This window comes from Lytechinus variegatus, chromosome 11 (assembly GCF_018143015.1).
Source record: "Lytechinus variegatus isolate NC3 chromosome 11, Lvar_3.0, whole genome shotgun sequence".
NCBI lineage: Eukaryota > Metazoa > Echinodermata > Echinoidea > Temnopleuroida > Toxopneustidae > Lytechinus > Lytechinus variegatus.
This window is the reverse complement of record NC_054750.1, coordinates 21483839-21504686: the sequence shown is the minus strand read 5'-3', so window position 1 is coordinate 21504686 and position 20848 is coordinate 21483839. Positions and strand designations below refer to the sequence as shown.

At 43.2% G+C, this 20848-nt stretch overlaps 1 protein-coding gene across 1 annotated transcript in view; it reads left to right on the top strand.

Annotated features, from left to right (window-relative positions):
* LOC121423786 overlaps nt 1-20848 on the top strand; it is a 31675-nt gene that overhangs the window by 4071 nt on the left and 6756 nt on the right. Inside the window, exon 2 of the mRNA XM_041619274.1 lies at nt 18311-18469. Coding sequence (XP_041475208.1) covers nt 18311-18469 — 159 coding nt within the window. The remainder of the gene's footprint in view (nt 1-18310; nt 18470-20848) is intronic.

Here is a 20848-nt window from a genome sequence, read left to right as displayed (position 1 = left end):
CATTCACTCATCTTCCTCCTCTTATTTTCTTTTCTTCTGTCTTTCTTCTTCTTTTCCTTTTTTCTTTTCTTCTTTCTCCTTTTTTTTGCTCTGCCAATTTTTTTCTGGGGGGCACCTACTTGTAGGAGAGGTGTAGTATCTTCCAAATTTCATCCTCCTTCTTTGCTCAACTTTGCCTTACATTACTCATTATCTTCAGTGAATTACACTTTGATTCCAGTCACTTCCACTCCCTGGCAATAGACATGTCAATAAGTGGTCAGTGTATAGTAAAGCTACAACTTGTGTCATTTGCTCCAAAGTACAGTCTATGTATAAAAAAAGTTTATCCATATATTAAGAGGATTCATCCTAGTCAGAGATTAATGAATATCAGAAAAGAAATATACCAGAAAAAAATAATAAAAGAGCAACCCCTAATCTTTTTCCTGGTACCTTACTAATACAATTTACACCGCTCATGTCTGAACCAATGAAGCTGAAAGACAAAATGGGTGGTTAAAAGGGGCTGACTGATGAGCCCGGCAAAGCAACCTTTTCAGCCTTGCCCTTGCATATTAAAATATCCTTATTAAAAGGATTATTCATAGTAATCACATTCAGTAACAAAGAAATCATTCAGCTCAGTGAGGCATCAATGAGAGATTCATCTCATACTTACTTGCCATACCTTGCAAAACTGGAATTTGTACCTGTTGTCTATCTGATCAATTTGTTCAGTCATGCATGGTGTCATTGGTTAAAAAAAAACAAAAGGTATCAATATGGCTAATTTAACATGTAATATTTTAAAATCTTGAAATATTAACTCTTAAAATGTTGATTACCTTTTTAATACATACTGTTTTCAGCTTCTCTTATGCATCCCTTTAAGAACCAAGTCAGTTTTATTAAAAAAATAACATTTTAAATTTTAAAGGGCAAATCAACCCCAACAAAAGAAATGTGAAATATCATAATTTTTCTTCATTCTTTTTTTAAACAGGGTTTAATTTGTCCCTGAACAAGTCAAAAATAAAGAGCTTTGCATTTCAAAATTGCAAATATTGAAATAGTCTATACCGTATAAATACAAAGGAAATAGTGAGTGTGTGACATCATCCACTGTCTCATTTGCATTTCACCCTTGATATGCATATAACTGTTTTATGAAAATGAAATTTTTGAACATACCAAAAATTATTTGTTTTACATCCAATTTTGAGGAAATTTTCAGTTTTATTCTCTCTTTCTTCAAATTAACTTTTGTTGGAGTGGAATTGCCCTTGAAGGGGTGCATACATTTTTTTACTTGGGGTACCCATGAATGGAGCCATATTATTTAGCAATCTTCGTTAAAGGACAAGTCCATCCCAACAAAAACTTGATTTGAATAAAAAGAAAAAAAATAACAAGCATAACACTGAAAATTTCATTAAAATCGTATGTAAAATAAGAAAGTTATGACATTTCAAAGTTTCGCTTCATTTCACAAAAACAGTTATGAACGAGCAAGCTACATCCAAATGAGAGAGTTGATGATGTCATTCACTCACTATTTTTTGTTTTTTATTGTGTCAAATATGAAATATTTTGATTTTCTCATAATTGTCATGTGAAATAAAGTTTCATTCCTCCATGAACACGTGGAATTCCATTATTTTAACATTTTGTGCTTCAGGCAAGGAGGTCCTAATCGTCAAATTCGTAAAAATTGAAATATTGTATAATTCAAACAATAAAAAACAAAAGAAATAGTGAGTGAGTGACATCATGGACTCTCATTTGGATGTAACTGGCTCGTTCATATAAGTATTTTGTTGAAAAGAAGCGAAACTTTGAAATGTCATAACTTTCTTATTTTACATCCGATTTTGATGAAATCTTCAGCATTATGCTTGTCTGATTTGTCTCTATTGATTCAAATCAACATTTTTCTGAGGTGGACTTGACCTTTAAGTTTCATAGGTATATCTCATCCTACCAAAAGGTAGATGGATGGATCGTACTCGGCCGTAAGTAACGACAAAAGCTTCTGTCTTCTGATTCGCTGAAAGTACCAGTACGGTACGCGTACGTACAGTCTCTCCAGGTCTCACAGGCCTAATTCATTCCCCATAGACTCATGTGTTAAATTGGCACTTTAAAAAATTCATAAAAAATAAGGATGAAATTCGGGGGTCGAATGTTTACTACCAGTGGATAGGATTTATATCTGGCAATCCATATCTGACCAGAAAAGGGTCCCTCGACCGGCTCATTTTAAAAATAAATTGGCGTGTTTGAAGACACCGTCGGGGGGAGCAGATTCATCAACTCAAACAGCAAAATAGCCGTAATCCTTCCGCCAGTCAAAATATAGTCCAAAATTGGTGATATTTCTTCCCAATTAGGGAAAAGGAAGTTCAGTAATTACCAAATATAGAATCAGTGTTAGATGGACAATCATATGCATACACTTTGTCAATCAGCCATATCAAAATAAAAAAAATAGCAATGGGTTGGCTCGAATGAATATCTAGGGCCTGCCACTAGTGATTAGGCCCGTGAGACCTCCAGATCTATTCCGGGGATCTATTACACTTCGTCATACTCCACCGCTACATATGTCATGCCGTAAGTGCATACCCACATGGAAAAAAAAAACCACCACGCACGCGCGGGTCTCCATGTGGGTGCTCGCCAGAGATCAGTGGTGCTCGCGTGTACCCCGGCGCATGTCGTGCGTACAGGAACGGCTCAAAGACGGCTACCTGCGCTGCTTTCGAATGCGAATTTACCCACTGTTAATTGCATCGAAAAGTTACAGGACATTTTTTTTCTTTATATTTTTAAGGGGAATCGACTCTCATTTCCTTGAGAAGGCATGCACATATTCCCTCCCAGATGGTCACACTTCTTTTGTGACAAAAACATGGGGGACATTTGATATTGTGTCCCCCCCCCTGAAAAAATCATGGGGGGACACGTCCCCCCCCCCCCCCCCCGATTGACGCCCATGGTGATATCCCTCTGTGATTGAAGTGAGGAGAGTAAAATGTGTTATCTGGAAAGCTAAAAAATCACCTCGTTTTTCTGTGTACAAATCTATGGAATCACGACGCTTCTTACAAAACGTGACGTCACGGTCTCGAGGCAGGTGAAAAGCACAATAAAGCTCATTTTCTAAGCTGGGTTCGAAGCCCGAAAATTTGAATATTCTTAAGCAAAATACTTAGCTGGGAAGCGGTGAAAATGCATAAAGCATACATTGCTGTATTTAGTAGCTTATAAGCTTCCGATTGGTATATAATTTGTCAATTGCATTTTGGGGTCCGTTCTGGGTCTTATAAGTGCGATCTATATCCAATTCACATTTCTCACGCGGTGCTTTAAATCGTGCTTAAATTGACACATTTTCAGATCAGAATGTCAAATATATTCAGCTCGCGCTTTGTCGTATTATTGATTTTCATAATAAATAAGTATATAGAATGCCCAGATTCTAGGTCTAAATTCAAAACACACGCACGTATTTCTATTGCGATTTACGGCCTGTTCTTACTTAAAACGTGCTTGAATTATAATAATAATAATAATAATAATGGGTATTTAGAGGCGCTAAAAACAAAAAGTACCATAGCGCGTACAAAAGTAGGAAACATTTAATATTTGCAATGATTACTATACAATATTCAAGATAAAAAGGAAAATATTAATTATTGAGGAAAAAGGTATGTCTTAAGGGATGATTTGAAGCCAAGAACACTGGAAACATTTCTTATTGAAAGAGGGATAGCATTCCAAGTCTTGGCAGCTGCTACGGCAAACCGTTTTTCGGCAGAGGAGAGTTTTGACAAGGGAATGCAAAGTTTGCATGTGTGAGTGATTGAACGAAGATTACGAGAGGGTGTGTATAATTTGATGGTATTATTAAGATATTCAGGTGCTAATTGATTTAGAGTTTTGTATACATATAAACAGACTTTAAACTGAATGCGTTGGAATAGAGGTAACCAGTGGAGTTCCTTAAGTAGGGGTGTAGTATGAGTTCGGGATCCAAAGCCAAAAATTAAACGAGCGGCACGATTCTGTATAACCTCAAGTTTTCTTCTATCTCTAGCTGACAAAACAGTATATAAACTATTACAGTAATCTAACCGAGAAAGGATAAGTGCTCGCACAGCATGGTGACATGTCTTAGGATCAATAAATCTACGAATCCTCCACAAATTGCTGAGATGATAATTACAATTACGGACAACCTGATTTACTTGAGCAGACAGTGTGAACATGTTATCAATGCATACTCCAAGAACAGTAGTTTTAGTGGAGATGGGGATGCATTGACCATTAACATTAAGCTGAATATGTGATATTGATTGCAGATGGCGGGCAGAATAACAAAGAGCTATGAATTCAGTTTTGCTATTATTCAGCTGGAGATAATTAGATGACATCCACCTACTAATTTCTGAAATACAAAGAGAGGTTTTCGCAAGTGTTTCATTTATATATTCAAAAGAGCAATTATCCAGTTTTAGATCAGAATATGAACATTTTTCCGATCGCGCTTCGCGCTCACATTGTGGGAAGATACCTAATTACGAATTATTTCATGATGGGTAATTTAAAAAATAATTATAGACTGTCACGTTTTTAGGTCTAAATTTATTTTTTATCGCTCACGCTTGGCGCTCGCATCAATTATTAAGTTTATGTACACCTAACCTGTTCATGATTTTCTTAATTGCTTAGAGTGTCCAGTTATACAAATTTTAGGTCGGACTGTCAAAAAAAATTTAAGCCCGTGCTTTGCGCTCGCATTATGTGATTGTTGAAATTATGAAAATACTTACCTGATTTTCTTATTTACGAGATAACTCATACATCTACTTGATTTGCTAGTTCAGCCCTCTGGACTGCCATACCCGAAAAGAACTCCCAAGGATTTAAAAAGCGCGAGCGCGCCCTCTCCCGTTCAGGCTTACTACCCATGATCACCGCGCAATTAGCGTCCATCTTCCTCAACTTTCGCAAGCCCATACGTTGAAACATGTTGCTACGCAAGGCGGAGGGTCGGTGGGAGGGTATCAAGTAGATGTATGAGTTATCTCGTAAATAAGAAAATCAGGTAAGTATTTTCATAATTTACTTCAATAACTCCATACATCTACTTGATTTGCTAGACCAACACGGACTCAAACCGTAGGGAGGCATGTTTTCAATTGTAAGCCTAAGAAAATTTAAAAAACAAAAACAACGAAATTTAGGGAGAGGGGGAAAAAGCCGCAGCTGCTTTAAGCGCCGAAGCAGCAAATCTCGCCTCGCTGGACGGAATGTCCTTCAAGTAGAAAGAAGTGAAGGAGTTAGTTGAGCGCCAAAAGGCGGCCCTCAAAATGTCCTCGAGAGGAATGCCCTGTATACTCAGGAATACTAAGTATCATGGGCCCTCGGCCTAGTGTCAGGAGAACAACATCACCTGCTGACTAGAGCGTAAGAATCAGAATTTGTTGAAAATTTCAACAAGAATCGTGATCGGAAAACTGAAGCTTTTAAGGCTCAGTAAGTGATCAATCGAACAATCTGAGAAGGCGAGATATCTCAGAAGCCTCCGCGTGGGGAAAGCGCCCAGAATTCGATATCTGTCTCAAATGCGTGAGGGCAGAAATTCTGCAGAATTCTGATAGAGAGCTGTGGCAAAAAGTTATTAGCGGTCCGAAGGGGACCAGGAATGACGGAGAGTAGGGATTTAAGAAGAAAACCACTCGTAAGGCAGTCAAGGGTCGAGAAAGCGACTGAGTGCCATCCTGTTAATAAGGAATGCCGCGGACCTGTTGCCTATGTAGAATAGAGCAGTCTGGTCAAAACAGCTCAACCGGGCGTGTCAGGGAAACAGCGCGGTACACATCACGACAAAAGTGTGTTAGACCGAGTGATCGAGAGAGAACTCAGGATCCACTTTGTTCCATACTGGTTGAAGCACCCATCTGAGGGTGCAGTGCCCGCGGTGGAAGAGGTGGCTTGGCTCAAGCCACCATCGCCGAGAGAGCCTGTGAGGCTAGGCTGCGATGGCTGTCCGCTGGGCGGGGGAATCCCTAGCAGCAGCAAGCGTACGCCAGAGGGAGCTGGCGAAAAAAAATCTGCCACGATATTACGTGTAAACGACCATCAAGAGATGCTCTAAACGAACAGACATCGCCAGATATGATACCTCAACCGTTACATTCCCAACGGAATCGAATGAGGTAGCAACGGCCCTGTCCTATCAAGTTAGGGACGGAAACTGGCTAAGAGTGTCGAAGTCCTCGCTTGAAGAAACAAGCGAAGGAGACTTGAGGAAGTAATCACAAAATTTCCATCAGTCTGCGGTGAGAACCAGTTGTTTATGAAAACAGTCACAAGGCCTGTTTCTCAGGTGATCGTAAGAGCAAGCACCGCCGGCGCCGGTTGCGGCAGCGTGGAACAGTCCGATATCGGTAAGATAAGGAGCTCCAAAAAGCTGCGGGGGCGGCAAAAATGACGCCCTAAGCAGCGGGGGATGAGAATCTAAGTTTCTAAAAGAAGAACTCCAGTGAAGTAAATCACTTACATGGAGAGACTCATCCACAGTCGGCCCGAGAGAAGGCGGGTCGTAGTGATCGTGGTTGGTAAGGCATAAGCATACATCCATCCACGGTTACATCATCCTCGGTCGCGCGGTGACCCTGGCCACATGCATTGCATGGAAGGAGGATGAAAGCAGCATGCGAGGCGACTCGAGTGTGCCGAGTGAAAAAAATTTCTAAGTAAGAAGACGATTCGACAAACGGGTACGGTAAAGACATCCACCGTAGACCACTCCGCACAAGGAGGGAACGGCGGAGACGCCCGCAAGTTTGACCCACATAGAGGGCAGTCTATAAGATAGACAGTTAGAGCTCGACCGATGGTCTGGCGGTGTACAGTTTGGTGTGAACTCGCCGGCCCGGTACGGTGGGTGTGCCCAGAAAGTAGGCATAGAATGCCGACAGAGAATCCTGGGGCTTTAAACAAGCTTGAACGCACGTACATAGCCAACAATCTCATGAGATGTACGGCGGTTACTTTCCTCCGAGATGATGTTTACCCAACCGGGAAAGACTCGGGGAACAGCTGTGAATGTCAACAGGAGGGATATCTAGCATATGAAAAGCTGATTCCTTCCACGTATTCGGTGCGGGTGCTGCCGGCGGTGTCCGGGGGATGACCGGTGATGGCAGCTCGGGCAGGGCTCGTACGAGCCGCCCGAATACGAGACAAATAGGTTAACATAACCATAATGCACGGGTGGTGAGGGCATAGCAATTATTAAGCACAGGAGACTTTTTAATCGCCGTGACATTCAGATCCGATATACATACTCATAAGCACGGAGAGCTATGAGATAGTGAGACATACCGCTGAGCAGTGATGGTGCTCATATCAGAGTCGCCCTCTCTTCAGCGGCGATCGCTGGAGAACGGGTGTCTGTACTAGCCCTGACTCTGGCCTTGCAAGGGTAGGAGCTAAGTAAGACAGGGCACCCTTACTTTCGAATAGAAAGTGAGGTTCAGGCCAGAAAACGACGGTCCCGTCGCCTGGGCGGACGGTCCGCGGACGTGATAGGTTGCCCTCTCAAAGCAGCCAAACATTCTCACGAGAGAAGTGTGGCATGCGGTATGTAAGAGATTCATACCTCCAATCTACGGGCCCGCTTAGGGGGAAGAATGGAGAGAGTTACCGCTGAAGGAGTCGTCGCCGTATGTGAGCTTGACGTAGAGGGCGAATTCGGGAGTACCTGCATAATAATCGCCCCCCCCCCCCTTCCCCTGCCTCTGCCTTCTCGCTAGCCTCGAGAGGCTTGAAAGTTTCGAGACGGCGGTGCCGGAGCCTGGCGCTTCCGGGCAGCAGCAGAGCGGGGGTGGGTTTGCACCCTCGGAGCTGGCGGCTTCCTCGTCGTAGGAGCCGCCTCGTCTAGGGCGACCCCGTCACTCTCCGAGACCCCCAATTCGGCCGATTGAGCTCGGAGCGCCTGAAGAGGCGGGGCGAAAAAATAAGGACTCCCCTGCTTCATCAATACCCCCGCTCGGAGGGTAGATGTGAGGTAGATACTTGTCAAGCAGCGCCTGAGCGCTTACTGAAGGGTCAACCGCGGGATAGGGGTTGTCCTCGCACTGGCCGCCTTCGAGAGACTCCTCGTAAGGGAGTCTCGCTCCATGGACTGAACCGGGAGGTTGTCCCCATGACAAGTTTCCTCCCCTGGAGGAGCTCCGAGAGCCGCGGGAGCCGTACGGCCTCTCGGCCGGCTCTCATGAAGGCAAGGGAGTCCAGTAAGCGCCGGGGTGGCCCCGCGTGTCGGCTGGGACACGTGCTCTGAGATCGACGAAAATGCTGGAAAGCACACGCGATCTTGAGGCACCCGGTTAGTCGGTGCACTGGCTGGCGATTTAACAGAATCGCTCGAGGATTTCCCGGGTGTCTGGTGGTTATTGCCCACTTGTCTCGCTTGATGCTCAGGGCATCAGCGGGGTGAGTAGACGTCGAGGGTGGGGTGAACCCGCACTGCTCGAAAGCAGAATGTAGCAGCATGAATAGCTGTGACATCTGACCACCGACACAAGGGTCTGAAGGAGGGACGCCCATGGCAACAGGGCTGGCCGACCTCACCTTCGACCTCTTCTTCTTCGCGGCCTCCGCCGGCGTGGCCGGGGCAGAAGAAGGCACAAGAGGCACGGGTGATTTCTTACGATTTGCCGCCCCTGGCAGGGCGGCCACCAACAACGAAACTTCACCCGAATCTGACGGGTCAGATTGTGGTCACAGTCTGATGTGTTACGCCTCTCGCGGTAGCAGAATGTAGCAGCATGAATAGCTGTAACATCTGACCACCGACACAAGGGTCTGAAGGAGGAACGCCCATGGCAGCAGGGCTGGCCAACCTCTCCTTCGACCTCTTCTTCTTCTTCTCTTTCTGCGGGCTCCGCCGGCGTGGCCGGGGCAGAAGAAGGCATGAGAGGCACGGGTGATTTCTTACGATTTGCCGCCCCTGGCAGGGCGGCCGCCGACAACGAAACTTCACCCGAATCTGACGGGGTCAGATTGTGGTCACAGCCTGATGTGTGACGCCTCTCGCGGTAGCAGAATATAGCAGCATAACATGTATGACTGTAACATCTGACCACCGATACAAGGGTCTGAAGGAGGAACGCCCATGGCAACAGGGCTGGCCGACCTCTCCTTCGACCTCTTCTTCTTCTTCTTATTTTGCGGGCTCCGCCGGCGTGGCCGGAGCAGAAGAAGGCACAAGAGGCACGGGTGATCTCTTACGATTTGCCGCCCCTGGCAGGGCGGCCGCCAACAACGAAACTTCACCCGAATCTGACGGGGTCAGATTGTGGTCACAGTCTGATGTGTGACGCCTCTCGCGGTCAGGGGCTGGGCGATCTCTCCCGATGCTGTCAACGGAGGACGACTTATACGGCAGAGATCCTGACCTGTGCCGGGGGGAGAGAACCGCACTCTCCCTCCGGACTTCTGGTGACCCGGTAGCCGGTGGGTCGCATAGCCCTATGGGTGCTGCGGCGGCAGGACCTAGTTTAGGCTTGGAAGCCTTGGCTACCACTTTTTTCTTTGTCCGAGACCGTGGCACCACAGTCTCGGCCTTCCTTCTCTTAGCATCCGACCGCAAATTCGGAATGCTGATCGACGCACCCTCATACTCACCGCCGCCGGGCGCTCACCGCGGCGTCCCTCCTACTCGCCTGGAGGCGGCCGACTTCTGTAAACTTGCAATCGGGACGGTCCCCGTGGAGGGCACCAGGACCTCTGGGGCTGTGTTAGTCCCATTCATCGGTACCTCTCTCTACCCTGAAAAAAGAAAAAAAAGAATTTTTCTTTTTTTTTTTACAAAGATCCGGCTTAGATTAAAGAGAAATTCCAGTAGTTGCAGTAAACACTGATTTCATGAGGAAAGTCTGTAAACCAGGCCTAATTGTCAGTATATCATCGAGGATCTAGATCTGGTACAGTTACATAAACTGAACTTTGTGAAATCTTGAAATCTACGCTGAAAAATGTTCACACTGAAAATCACCAACACAGATAGGCACACGTGGGACAGTGTATTATTATTGCTGGAATAAAGACCCGACGGAAGTGACCGAATCCGCGCTTATTCTGCTTATTTCTCAGCAATTACACAATTTCTTCAAGAATCCTTTGGCACATATTTTTTATTCATACAAACAGACACTTGGGTGGTCATTATATTAGATTCTGTAAAAAGTCATTTTGAGATCGTTACCAATACTGGAATTTATCTTTAAAAGTGGCGACCGAAGTGGTCTTTCCCCTCCTCCTATAAGGAATTTGTTTGAGCAAACAGAACAAATCAAGAGGGGAGGGGTAGGGAGGAAGAAGAACCTAAGAATAGTTTAGGTATCTGCCTGTAAGAAAATAGAAAGGAGGTCGGAGACTTTGAAAAAAGAAACTCCTACAAGGTTCCCCTACTATATTCTCTTTTTTTTTTTTGTGCCCGAAGGAAAAATTCGAAACAAAAATTCAAAAATGAATGCAAGTTCAGAAGAGAACGAAGTTTCCACCTGCGAAGAAACACAAAAACAAGAATTTCAGAGCAGGAAGAAAAGGGATTGAGAGACAAACAATTCCAGATAAGAGAAATTTTACGATAATTTCCAAGAGGAAAAATGTAACCTCCTGTGGAAAGGTAAAGAAATTCAGAACAGGAGGAAGGAGGAACGTCTCTAGTAACGATTCCAAGAGGAAGAACGACACAGTAAATCCTCAAAAAGAAATTTTGGGGGGGATTGAATAACCAATCAATCAAGGTATAATTGCGTAAGCCGAATTAAACAATCCCCGAAGCGTCTGTGAATAAAATATTAATCAAGAATTTTATTCAGAACAGAAAGGAAAAGGAATTGAGCTTTAAGATCCGCCTGTGAATAAAATATCAATCAAGAATTTTATTCAGAACAGAAAGGAAAAGGAATTGAGCTTTAAGATCCGCCTGTGAATAAAATATCAATCAAGAAATTTATTCAGAACAGAAGGAAAAGGAATTGAGCTTTAAGATCCGCCTGTGAATAAAATATCAATCAAGAAATTTATTCAGAACAGAAAGGAAAGAGAATTGAAGAATTAATCAATCAATCAATAATCAATCGAAAATTAATAAATCAATTCCAGAAAGCAAGGAAGGAACAGAGTTGGAGATCCCAACCTGCAAAAAGAAATAACAATAACACCCTCGACAACAAAGTGTAAAGGCTGTCTAGAATTTAATCAAAAACGGCACCAAAAGCCACCACGCTTTGAACGTGAAGAACAATAACCATGACAGGTGGTGAAGGCTTGCTGCCACGTAGGCAGGCCAAGCCCGGTGCCTCGCGAACGCGCTAGCGATGCGGCGCGACGAGAACTCAAACGTTAGAAAAACAATTTAAGTGTCACCAAAAACACGCTAAAAAGTCGCGCCAGGCGTAAATTCTGAACACAATCTTACACACAAACGGAAAGATTGAATTAAAAGGGAGAATGCACAACAGATAAGCAAAAATAATATACCAAAGCTCAAAAAAGATTTGAGCTCTTAGGAGACTTATCTGAGCACGTCTTGACAGGTGGCTTGCCGAAAGCAAAAGAGGAAGATGGACGCTAATTGCGCGGTGATCATGGGTAGTAAGCCTGAACGGGAGAGGGCGCGCTCGCGCTTTTAAATCCTTGGGAGTTCTTTTCGGGTATGGCAGTCCAGAGGGCTGAACTAGCAAATCAAGTAGATGTATGGAGTTATTGAAGTATATATGTCTTTATGGGAAACTGCAAAAGGTCCTTAACAGATCTCTTTTTGAATAGGCCCGAATGTAGGCGTATATTTAAAAAATTCTCGCGCTTCGCGCTAGCAGTAATTATCTACTTACATACGATTCTTGTTGAGGATCACAAACATTTATCAGAACGTTCAATTTTGGGGACAAAATATATGAAATTTCCCCCCGAAAAAAATAAATAATAATAATAATGCTAAGAAGTGACTGTTATGACTACCCCCTTCAATGAAACAAACACAAATTAACTTTGAGCGGCCGATCGGGGAATATATGGATGGGAACAATTTTCGCCACCCCCCCCCCCCCCCCCCCCCCATTGGCGAAACCTGACTCCGCCCCTGTATACATACAATATATACAAGAATGAAATGAATAATATCAGAAAAATGGAAACTACAGACACGTTTATAAAAACTTGTAGGCAGTAGTTCCCAGTACATTGAATTAAATCAAACATACAGTGCGTCCCACATAAAACGAAACCGAGATTTATCGATGATGCAGAGCTGATCGTCAACAAAACGGAGTGTCGAGTGAGTTTTAACGCGAACTTGTAAAACCTCTTCATTTTATGAAATTATTGAAATTCAAGCCTTATTTCAAATAACCGGAACTTTTTTATTTCTTGACCATTTTCTGCAATTGAGGTATCAAATTAAAGAGCAGATATTAAACTTTTTGGAAATGTGGTTTTCCCTACATTACGAACATTTCCCGTTTGATTCTCGACCTCACTTCGGACTGCAAACTGCGGTTTCATACCCCGATTTGTGTTTGGAATATCTCAAACAACTTTTCCAACCCCGATAAACCCATCTTGGCCAGGTAATCCCCTTGTCTCGATTTCACCACCACGGGCCAGCTAAATGAGCGTTGAGCCAAGGACGAAATGATAAACAACAGCTGTGCTATTACGTAAGACTTGTCTGCCTGTAGAAGGATCTTCGGAATGAAATTATTGTATTCGATATTAATCACGTTTTCAAAGGCATATTACATTCAGACATCCAATACTAGTCCATTTTCAATTTCGAACGAAGAAAATCGACCTTGAAATAAGGAAAGTAAGCGAATAAAAATTACGGTATGCTTAGCATGCAAGGACCGCGATGCATGCATAGTTTCTGTCCGTCCAGCAAGAAAATGGGTTCACTCGCGCAATGATACAGTCTTAACGTTCGAAAAATAGAATGGCATACCAACATACAAAGTATAATAATCATGCTGCTGATATGCACAAAAATATGAAATCATTATTTTTTTTACCCCAAAGTCTTATTCATAATTTAAATACAAACTATGCCTGTAACTATTTTTTTAATCGCAAACGTATTATCTATGTATAGGCCTACACCTCAACTTTGAGAAAAGGACATTTATAGGCCTCACTACAGATATGATTGGCAAATGCACGTTCTTTAGAGGTGTAGAAAGGGGGTGGATGAAGAAAAATAAGTCTAGAAAGAAAAAAATTAGACAGCCAGACAGAGAGAAAGAAGGAAAGAAAGAAAGAAAGGAAGAAAAAGAAAGAAAGAAGGAAGGAAGGAAGAAGAAAGAAAGAAAGAAAGAAAGAAGAAAAAGAGAGAAAGAAAGAAAGAAAGAAAGGAAGGAAGAGAGAGAGAGAGAAAGAAAGAAAGAAAGAAGGAAGGAAGGAAGGAAGGAAGGAAAGAAAGAAAGAAAGGAAGAAAAACTTTCTATCAACGCGTGTATACATGGAACTCCATGCGCTCGCCGGAACACATTGCAATCCATCGTGTGTGGCCCCCTGCTGTGACCGTAGATGCTGGGGTGAATTATCTTCGGACCGAGGTCAAGAAACAGGTGTTTCTATACTTAAATTTCATGCTTGAGGGCAATAGGATTTGTATTACTGGGAGAAGAGATTTGATGATAAGGAAAAATGGGGTATACAGCTCTCAAACGCGAGATTTTCGTCATGATGAAACCCAGATACAGCCCGCCAAATTACTTTTTGGTATCCCCTCTTCAAATGGTGTTTGCTCACTCATGCGTGAAAAGGAAAAAATCTAAGTAATTTCAAATGAATGATGAGATTCTAAGCTTTACAATGATAGGTCATTTGTCTATTGTATTTGTGATAAAGTTATGATAAATCATCAATAAATCTCGGTTTCGTTATTTTTGAGACACACTGTATAACATTGAATGAAAACAAATGCATACACAGCATCAACAAACAACATCAGCAAACATCCAGGAATGTGGGGCGGTAAATGTATGAGATTTCGGCAAGGACAAATAAAACAAATTATTATATACATTCTTTTTAACTTATATTTAAATGACGTAATTGTTGTTGTGTACTTGATTCCAGCGGGGAGATTATTCTAAATGCGTGGGCCATAATGCTTTACTGAATTTAGGAGAATTTGCGTTTTAACCTTGGGATAATGAAATCTATTACTTGAGCGAATATTTTGACAATGAAATGAAAATGAAAATCTATAATTTATTGTTCAAAATAGACATGAAAGAAGGAATTATGTTAAGTACGAAACATCACAGATGCTATCTGAAATTTATGAAAGTTCAAAATAGACATGAAATGAAATACTCCGAAAATTTGCTTTGCCCAATTGATCGTGGGCCCGGCAGCCACTGTGCAGCGCCATATCGACGAGGCTCTATCCCTTTAATCGTTGAACGCCAAACAGGGTAGCAACAACTCCCATCTTTTAACGTCTTTTGGTCTGACGCGGCCGGGGTTTGAACCCCCGACCTCCCGGTTGTGAGACGGACGCTCTACCAACTGAGCCAACACACCGGTTAGGAATGAAAGGAATTATTTATAAAAAAAAACGTACGGGATATATTAGAAGGAATTATGTTAAGTACGAAACATCACAGATGCTATCTGAAATTTATGAAAATCGTATACATTAAGGGTATTGAGATTGTAAGGTCGTGAAGGAGCTGTAAAAGGGGAGTTGGTACAGATTCTTAAAACTTTCTTTTGCAATTTATGAAGGGATTCCAATTTTGTTAATCCAGCATTCGCCCACATAGTATTACTATATTGGAGATAGATTAGGGTATAGGGTATAATAAATAACTCCTTCTGAGGCAAAAAAATTGCGAAGATTAAAACGAATTCCAACATTTTGTGAGATTTTATCAGTTACTTTAGAACGGTGGCTGTTGTAGGAAAGTGTATCATCTGAAGTTATTCCAAGAAACATAATTGTTTTGGAAAAATTTAAAAGGAGATCATTTAACATCAGAAATATCACGTTTTATATGTCCTTTACTTATATATACATTACAATTATCTAACCATAATTGATTACTAATTCAATAGCATTGAACCAGTGAATGATCTTAATTCTTTATTTGTATTATTAACGAGAAAATCAAAAGCACAATTGGAAGCAACTATTTTTGTATCTTCGGCAAAAAAACACAAGGAGATAAAAGTGAGAAATATTAATAAATCATTGATACATATCCAGAAAAAGAGCGGGCCCAGTGTAGGGCCCTAGGGGACTCCACAGTGGACCCTCTCATGATGCAAAACAGCATGATTATAAACAATGTAATGAAAACGATCAGATAAATAATTCTTAAACCATTCAAGTGAAATGCTACGAATACCAAAATGAGCTAGTTTACTAAGTAAAATATTGTGATGATACAAAGGCTTTACTTAAATCGAAAAAAATGGCTTTACTTAAATCGAAAAAAAATACCAAGTGAATGTAGATTGTTAGCCACATTATTAAGGATATTAACCATTAAGGACAATAAGTACAAGCTCACATGAGTGATTTGAACTAAAACCGTACTGTGAATTATTTAGAAGCTTATTTATATCTTCCTATTTTGCAATACTATTTCTATCAAAAAGGGATTCGCAAACAAAATTTAATAAACATACATCGAATCTTATTTTGACATTGAATGAGTTATGAATGAGCAGAGCAACACGACCTCTTCTTCGATCATGTCTGTCGCTGTGATAAAAAATGTATCCCTCTGAATTTAACAAAAATGCTTTATTATTATGTATCAACGTTTCACTAAAATCTTAAATAGAAAATTCATAATCAAGTTGAGTAATAAGAAATTTCTGTATGGACTTCTAGAATTAAAATGAAGCATATACTAAACATAACATGCTAAATCTCTTTTTGTAACATTCACATTATGTTTGTTATTTTTACATTTATCAATATCTTGATGAATTGTTAAATAGATAAAAATTTTATTGAAAGAGTTTACGGTAAACACCATGTATGTAGTCCTGAAAGGGACTGTCTGTTATTCTTTCTTGATTGAGGTCGTCATCAGGAATGAAGATCCACTTGAAAACTTGGAAGATCGGTGTCTCACTTCAATCTTGGCTGCTCTGAATATGCTGTGAAGTTTGTGGGAAGTGGGACCTAGGTAGGGCAAGACAACCGTAGCTTTGTTGGGCTCCTTCGGACGAGATGAGGTCGGTTTGGTCTTGATCTTGTGTGGAGGATAACCGTTTATAGTTACGAGTGTCGACTTGATGTGATCCAGTTCCCGTTGCAGGTGGTTGTCATCGCTGATAGAGTGTGCCCTCTTGACCAATGTTCTTGGAACAGACTGTAGGATAGACGGGTGGTGGAACGAAGTGAAGATACCTGTCAGTATGTGTTGGTTTGCGGTATACTTGGTGCGAGAGGTGGATGTTGGGTTCACGTGTAACGAGGACATCCAGGAAAGGTATGGAGCTATTCTTTTCCTTCTCCATCGTGAAGGTGATTTTCGGGTGTTGAGAATTGAGATGAAGACAATCTTCTAAGCTGTGTCTACCATGTTGCCAAATGACGAATGTATCATATACATATCTGAGCCAGATCTTGGGTAGGAGAGGCGATGATCGAATGGCTGTTGACTCGAATTCTTCCATGTATAGGTTGGCAACTATAGATGAAAGGGGTGATCCCATGGCTGTCCCCTCCTGTTGCTTGTAGTAGCTGCCTCACCATTGGAAGTAAGCAGACTCAAGACATGTAAGCAGTAGGTCGTGGATTTGGTCGGGTGACATGGAGGTGCGGTCTGCTAGGGAGGAGTCCTCTTGGAGTTTCTTTTATATGAGGTCACATGCTTCTCGGACTGGATGCCGGTGAACAGTGACTCTACATCAAAGCTGACCAGTCTGTCTTCAGGAGTGATGGAGGCCTCTTTGAGCTTGCTGATAAAGTGGGAGGAATTCATGACATGATGCTCTGTTTTCCCCACCAGTGGTTGTAGGATTGTTGCAAGGTGACGAGCTACATTGTAAGTCGGTGACCCTCTAGTAGAAACGATTGGTCAAAGTAGGTTCCCTTCCTTGTGGATTTTCGGCTGGCCAAAGAAGATCGGGCAAGTTGAAGATGACCTAAGATTGATATGCAATTTTTGTGGTAGGATTTCAGCCTTGTGAAGAGTGAGTAGCTTCGGATTGAGTTTCCTCTCTGTTGCTGCTGTCGGGTCCCTAGTAATTTTCTTGTAGGTGGGAGTACTAAGTAGGTCAGAGATCTAGCTGTCGTATTCATCCTTGCTCATGATGACTGTCGCGTTCCCCTTGTCATCTTGCAAAATGTGAATTTCCTTGTCATTCTTCAGTTTCTTGACGGCAGCTTGTTGTTCTTGGGTTATAGGCTTTGGTGGTTGTGTCTTGGAAAGAGCCTGGGTAACCAGTAATCTAATGTTGTCGGCATCAGTTCTGTCTAAGAAATGTAGGCTTGGTTCCACCTGCTGAACTACCCCCGAAAAAGGAATTTTCTTTGGAGGTACAGCAAAGTTGAGGCCGACTTGAAGAACAGAGCGTTCGTCATCATCAAGTTTCCGGTTAGTGAGATTGATCACAGTTTGCTTAGTTGATGGATGGAATCGGCTAGGAGTAGGAGTTGGTGGTTTCAGCCTGTTGAATTTCTTTATTTGTTTCTTCTTTGTCATCTCGAATACGTGTTGGGACGTAGCTCGGTTGAATCCATCTATCTTTCTCAAGTCTTCTGGCCTCAGTGTTTGGCTGAGACTCTCTTCTGATTCTCGGATGTCACGGCTGGTAGTGTGTAGTTTGAACCTAGTTTGGCTGATTCGTTCCTTAGTAAGAGCCATACTGGCTTCCTTCAGGATGCGATCTGCTTTGTGAGACTTGATTGGAGTTCTGAGTTGTAGCCCGGGAGGGACAACCCGTGAAAAATTGTTATCAGGGTTTAAGTAATCAATATTTTCTTGCTCAATGTATGATTCAATATGAGTAAAATCAGTATTATTCCTGGAGAGGAAGAGCACTCTGACATATTCAAAACACACTCACATCAGTATACACACAGCACATTCATATAATAAAATATGAAATAGTAGTATTAGTGTATGACAGATAAACATGAAATAATGAATAAAATCTTGACAACCGAAAGATACAACAAAACAAACTCCTCAATAAAAATCATATCAATCCTTATTCAAACAGCAAGGCTCTCTGTGAATTTACGAATGTTATATTTCATTATCATTTCATTTGACAGAATCAAATCTTCATTCGACAGACTCCAACATTGCACGAAGTACGATGGATCAATCTTATGCTGCCTATAATTGCCGATTGATAAGAGGTCACCTATCCCAGAGAAAGATACTGGTCATTCTTTCGGTTGCTTCAGTAATCATCATCTATTCCATTGCCGGTAAATTCAAAGCTCACTTTTTAAACTTTTTCCTCCAGATGATAAAGGTGATATTCCCGGAAGTCATTTCGGAAAGCTATGGTAATTTTGTCGTAACTAGCATGGAAATCACGATTGTGATTGCCTGCTGAGCTCTGTTACTATGGTCATTAACTTAGGATGGTAGTTACTGAGAAATGAGTTCCATACGAGGGTCCATATTATCATGGAATTGCGGCATATTTTGATTCATGTATGTTACAGTATCGTTCAGGGGCGCGGCCCACCCGTACCCTTCTAGCACCCTCCCTTGTAGCACCCTCTCCCTGTAGCACCCTCCCCATGTAGCACCCTACCCTTGTAGCATCCTACGCTTGTAGCACACTCCCCTTGTAGCATCCTCCCCCTGTAGCACCCTACCCTTGTAGCATCGTACCCTTGTAGAACCCTCCCCTTGTAGCATCTTCCCCCTGTAGAACCCTACCCTTGTAGCATCGTACCCTTGTAGCACCCTCCCCTTGTAGCATCCTACCCTTGTGGAAACCTCCCTATGTAGCATCCTACCCTTGTAGCACCCTCCCCTTCTAGCATCTTCCCCCCTGTAGAACCCTACCCTTGTAGCATCGTACCATTGTAGCACCCTCCCTTGTAGCATCCTCCCCTGTAGCACCCTACCCTTGTAGCATCGTACCCTTGTAGCACCCTCCCCTTGTAGCATCCTACCCTTGTGGCACCCTCCCTATGTAGCATCCTACCCTTGTAGCATTATATCCTTAAGCACCCTCCCCTTGTTGCATCGTACCCTTGCAGCACCCTCCCCTTGTAGCATCCTTCCCCTGTAGCACCCTACCCTTGTAGCGTCGTACGTTTGTAGCTCCCTCCCCTTGTTGCATTCTCAAATTGTAGCACCCTACCCTTGTAGCACCTCCCTATGTAGCACCCTACCCTTGTAGCATACTACCCTTAAGCACCCTCCCCTTGTAGCATCCTCCCCTTGAAGCATCCTACCCTTAAGCACCCTCCCCTTGTAGCATCCTCCTATTGTAGCACCCTCCCTATGTAGCATCCTCCCCTTGTAGCATCCTACCCCTGTAGCACCCTACCCTTGTAGCACCCTCCCCTTGTAGCAACCTACCCTTGTAGCATCCTACCCTTCTAGCACCCTCCCCTTGTAGCATCTTCCCCCTGTAGCACCCTACCCTTGTAGCAACGTACCCTTGTAGCACCCTCCCCTTGTAGCATCCTACCCTTGTGGCACCCTCCCTATGTACCATCCTACCCTTGTAGCATTATATCCTTAAGCACCCTCCCCTTGTTGCATCGTACCTTTGCAGCACCCTCCCCTTGTAGCATCCTTCCCCTGTAGCACCCTACCCTTGTAGCATCGTACGTTTGTAGCACCCTCCCCTTGTAGCATTCCCGCCTTGTAGCATCTTACCCTTGCAGCACCCTCCCCTTGTAGCATCTTACCCTGTAGCACCCTACCCTTGTTGCGTCGTACGTTTGTAGCACCCTCCCCTTGTAGCATTTTCACCTTGTAGCACCCTACCCTTGTAGCACCTTCCTATGTAGCACCCTACCCTTGTAGCATACTACCCTTAAGCACTCTCCCCTTGTAGCATCCTCCCTTTGAAGCATCCTACCCTTCAGCACCCTCCCCTTGTAGCATCCTCCCATTGTAGCACCCTCCCTATGTAGCATCCTCCCCTTGTAGCATCCTACCTTGTAGCACACTCCCTTTGTAGCACCCTCCCCTTGCAGCATCCTCCCCTTGTAGCACCCTCCCTATGTAGCACCCTCCCCTTGTAACATCCTACCCTTGTAGTAGCCTACCCTTGTAGCACCCTCCCTTGTAGCACCCTCTCCCTGTAGCACCCTCCCTATGTACACCTTACCCTTGTAGCATCCTACCCTTGTAGCACCCGCCCCTTGTAGCATCCTCCCCCTGTAGCACCCTACCCTTGTAGCATCATACCCTTGCAGCACCCTCCCCTTGTAGCATCCTCTCCTTGTAGCACCCTACCCTTGTTGCATACTACCCTTAAGCACCCTCCCCTTGTAGCATCCTACCCTTAAGCACCCTCTCCTTGTAGCATCCTCCCCTTGTAGCACCCTCCCCTTGTAGCACCCTCCCCTTGTAGCATCCTACCCTTGTAGCATCCTCCCCCTGTTGTACCCTACCCTTGTAGCACCCTATCCTTGTTGCATCGTATCATTGTAGCACCCTCCCTTTGTAGCACCCTCCCTATGTAGCATCCTTCCCCTGTAGCACCCTACCCTTGTAGCGTCGTACGTTTGTAGCACCCTCCCCTTGTAGCATTCTCACCTTGTAGCATCTTACCTTTGCAGCACCCTCCCCTTGTAGCATCTTACCCTTGCAGCACCCTCCCCTTGTAGCAT